The sequence below is a fragment of the Trypanosoma brucei genome, chromosome 1 (assembly GCF_000210295.1).
Source record: "Trypanosoma brucei gambiense DAL972 chromosome 1, complete sequence".
Lineage (NCBI taxonomy): Eukaryota > Euglenozoa > Kinetoplastea > Trypanosomatida > Trypanosomatidae > Trypanosoma > Trypanosoma brucei.
The window spans coordinates 681,143-685,038 of NC_026734.1; the positions used below are offsets into that span (position 1 = coordinate 681,143).

Here is a 3,896-nt window from a genome sequence, read left to right on the forward strand (position 1 = left end):
TACGTTTTGTTCATATTCTTTCTATTTGCAAGGATAGTCGATCCAATATAGAATCAGTTGAATTATAGCTTATAAAGTCTAAATTTGCATTCCGTGCTACACTTACCGTTTAGGACGACGGTAGTGCATGTGAAGAGACAAGTGTGTGTGTAAGAAAAGTACAACAATTTAAGCATCTGTGAAAAAAATAGGAACCCGTCCTGGTTGTCCATCTACCATTGAAAAATTGGAATGACACATTTACAACAATTCACAAAGAAATTATCAACGCCTCACACCAGCAAAGAGTCAACATATAAGAACACAACAACTATATCAACTAAGGACAAGCTACCTTAAAAAAATTAAGAAAATAACGGAAGGGGGAAAAAAGCACAGCAACGCCGGACGAAAATTAATTTAAACAAGACAAAAAAGTTAAAGCAAATCAACCATTCTTCCACAGCAACTGTTAACGCGAAATAATATATTTCCAAAAAAAAAAAGAAATCCACAAAGCGCAAAAGAGAGTAAAAGAATATTAAAGATGTGCCATCACAACGATAACTACAAAAAAAGATCGAAAGTACGAATTTGCTTTGCACTGTCGATTCGTTTCTATGACGGTATGCTTTATGTTATCGTTGCTGTGCAGCAGATCTTTTGACAAGTGTTTATTGTAATTGTGGTGTTGTGTGATGCAGCGGTAGATTGGACGTGTGTGTACACTTGCAGCAGTGCCTCGCACAAATCGTATCTCCTCCCGGGACTTGTGCATGCAAGTTCCCCAATTTTTAACCCGTGGCCTTGTCACCCGTTACGCTGTGTCTGCTTTTCGTTTGTTTTGTCTCTTTCTCTCAAATTCCTTTTTGCTTCTACCTTCTGTTTATTGATGCGTGTGATAGTGTTTTCCGCTATCGGAACCAGAAGACCATAAGCAAGGTAACATCTGAGGCCAACCCAATTGCCATCATTTTCTTTGTCGTGAATTGTGAAGCAAACCTTTACCAAGCGTTATTTGAATAGCGGTGTACACGATGTTTTTGAAGGAGGGAAACAGTGAAATGCGGTTGAGCGGAGCTACGTTCTTGAAGGGCGCTGTTGATGATTTCAATGCATGTGAGTCCCCTGTTTTATCATCCGGAAGCAGTTTGGTTCTTACAAGTCCTGCTCTGAGCACCTCAGACACGTGCCGATCTGTGATGCGTGAAACCGTCCCTTCCGTTTGTACTGGCGCAGGCCTCAGCAGTCGCTGCTCAACTGATTGCACTGTGCTGAAGTGTGTGAACCCGCTGCATGTTAAGTTCCAGGAGCCGTCAGGGTTGTCAGGGGCTGATTCAGTGGACTCGTTTGACTCGTTGGGTGACCTTTCCGAGTTGCATGAGGAACATCAACATGTTTCTTCTGTTGCCTCTGAAAAGCCTTTGACCCTTCACGATGTGCCGGAATCCGTCCTGTATGGTGCCATTCCATACCTTTCTCTTCCAGACGTCATTGCCTTATCACGGACATGTAAGAAGTTTCACAAACTGGTGCAGGGATACTTTGCAGTGAATGAGCATGGCGTGATGAGCATCCCCGCCTTTGACACCCGCAGCTTCATGCAGTACCGTCCAGAGAGGAAACCTCCGGTAACGAAGGCCTCATCTATGGAACCCGCAACGAAAGCTTCGGACGTGAAGCCCATCCGTCTGTTTTTTGGCCAGCAACGACGGGACCCACACCCCTCAGCTCTACGGCGTCTGCTGCGCTTCATTGCACCTGACCTTGTGATTGCTCACATGGAGGCTCACACGAACCCGGTTAACGGTCGGGGCAAAGGCTGCGCGTGGGTGTTCGCCCTGTCACAATTGGATGCGGAGCGACTGTTACGACTCAGTGGGCGTATCTTCTATCTCAAGGTAGCCGCCAATGCAATAACAGCAGTTAACCCCAACAACAGCATCAAGCTACGCTAAGCCAAGTGAATTCATGGTAATTTAGGTAGCAGAACTCAAAAAGCAGTGAGTTTACTGCTTCAATCCAAAGCCGAACACGACGACCACACAGAAAAGTTGGTAAAAGACAAATAAAAAAGAGGAACGAAATTCGAAACAGATTTCTGGGGCAAGGTGCTAAACGAGCAGGTAACAAAGCAAACGGCAGACGGACAAAGCAACCGCATGCTAGGACAGATGAACGACATCACTGAGCTGCAACTTACTCTAACGTATTATGAGAGCCTTAACGGCGCGGAACATAAAGATAATTAAGGAGCTGCAGGAAGAAAGCAAAGCAAATAAAGAAAGTTCAGCAACCACAAAGATTAGTGAAACAGATGAAACTTGCGCGACCAAAGGAGTAGATAATGTGAAAACCCCTGCAAGTTGGTTGACGAAGAAGGTGGAAAAAAGAAGTTCAAATTGGATAAAGAAGCGGCAAAACAAGCAGCCCAGGCAAGAGAGAAAGATAGTAAAACCGGACCCACAAACACCACAGGAAGCAATTCTTTTGTCATCAACAAGGCCCCTCTTTTGCTTGTATTTTTGATTCTAGCATAAAACTTTTAAAAATTATTGGTAAAGGATTTTTTGCTAAATTTTAATAAATATATTAAATTAGTTTTTTTTTGAGGGAATTAGATATATTTTACCACTTTTTGATGAAAATGTGAAAATTAGTGAGAATTTTCGAAACTTGAAAATTATGAAAATTTTAGTAAAATGTGTATGACAGTGTCCCAGGTGTGTGAAGGTAAAGAAATATAAGGAATGAAGAATGAATACTATTCTCATTGGATTATTTTGTTTATTTTTTGTGTTTTATGGATGTTTGTTAGGCTTTAATAACGATAACTACAAGATAGTATTGTGAGTGTGTATATACTAATATTATGGGAACTATGGTGCTGAAGACAGATGGACGGGCTAAGTGCAAGCATCTATATCAGTTACAGAGCGCAATGTAAGTAAGTAATTGAGTAACAAAGAATGGAGAAGAGAAAAGGATAAAAAATGTTAGAAAAGAAAACAAAAAGTGTTAGAAGGATTTGATGCACTGTTTAGTAAAAGTCTATAGGACGATATCATCATACGGGGAAATGGTTAAGAACAATGAGACAAGAAGTCTACTAATCGATATAAATAGAAATACTTCGGAATTCACAGCAGTAATAGGTACAAAATCCTCTGTCGAAAGAACAGGTAAAAGAAGTAACTAAATGATAAGAAACCGCGGATGGACGCGCAAAGAAGAATTTTTTTAGTACAGAAAGATTCAAATGACAATCCGCCTCACTCTCACTAAATCAATAAAAAACTGTTGAACCCATTTAAAGAGCGAGCAATTCACAGACGTATACAACTAATACGGTATTGATAGAGCGTATCAAACACTTCACAGCGAAAAGTGCATTTGGGACTGAAAATGAACAACGTGAGACGAAAGAGACAGATATTTACATGATAAGGACAAAAATAAGTTGAAGCTGTGAGTATGGTAGAAACGCTGCCTTAATATTGTTATTTAATAAGTACACACACAACAGAAGTTAACCTCTAATATAAGCACAAAAATACAATAATAAATATAAAAATTTTTGACAGAGATTAGACTTCTATAAATTATATCTTTAAGTAGATAATTCTTTTACTTGACTGAGTGATTTTTAAGCAACAATAACTGACTGGCAAACAGCACTCATACAAAACTTTTGTACGTCCACTCAGACATGAAGAAATATTTCTAGCTTTATTTTATTTAGAAAGTTGTTACTTTCCACTTTCACTGGTATTATAACGCGACACATCAAATGATTCATTTAAAAATAACACTCGTTATTATTTTTGGCAGGAAAATCTAAGTAAAAAAGCAAAAATGGGACAGAGAATTAAAGGATCTCGTGTGTTATATTTACAAACTTATTACTAAGTAATTCC

General features: G+C 39.4%; 1 protein-coding gene across 1 annotated transcript; it reads left to right on the plus strand.

The window, feature by feature from the left end:
• Positions 1-1,016: 1,016 nt before the first annotated feature.
• On the plus strand, positions 1,017-1,937 carry TbgDal_I3070 (hypothetical protein, conserved; the record flags this gene model as incomplete). Its single annotated transcript, XM_011773282.1, has 1 exon — positions 1,017-1,937. One exon carries the CDS (start codon positions 1,017-1,019, stop codon positions 1,935-1,937), a length of 921 nt encoding a protein of 306 aa, XP_011771584.1.
• Between the last annotated feature and the right edge of the window lie 1,959 nt (positions 1,938-3,896).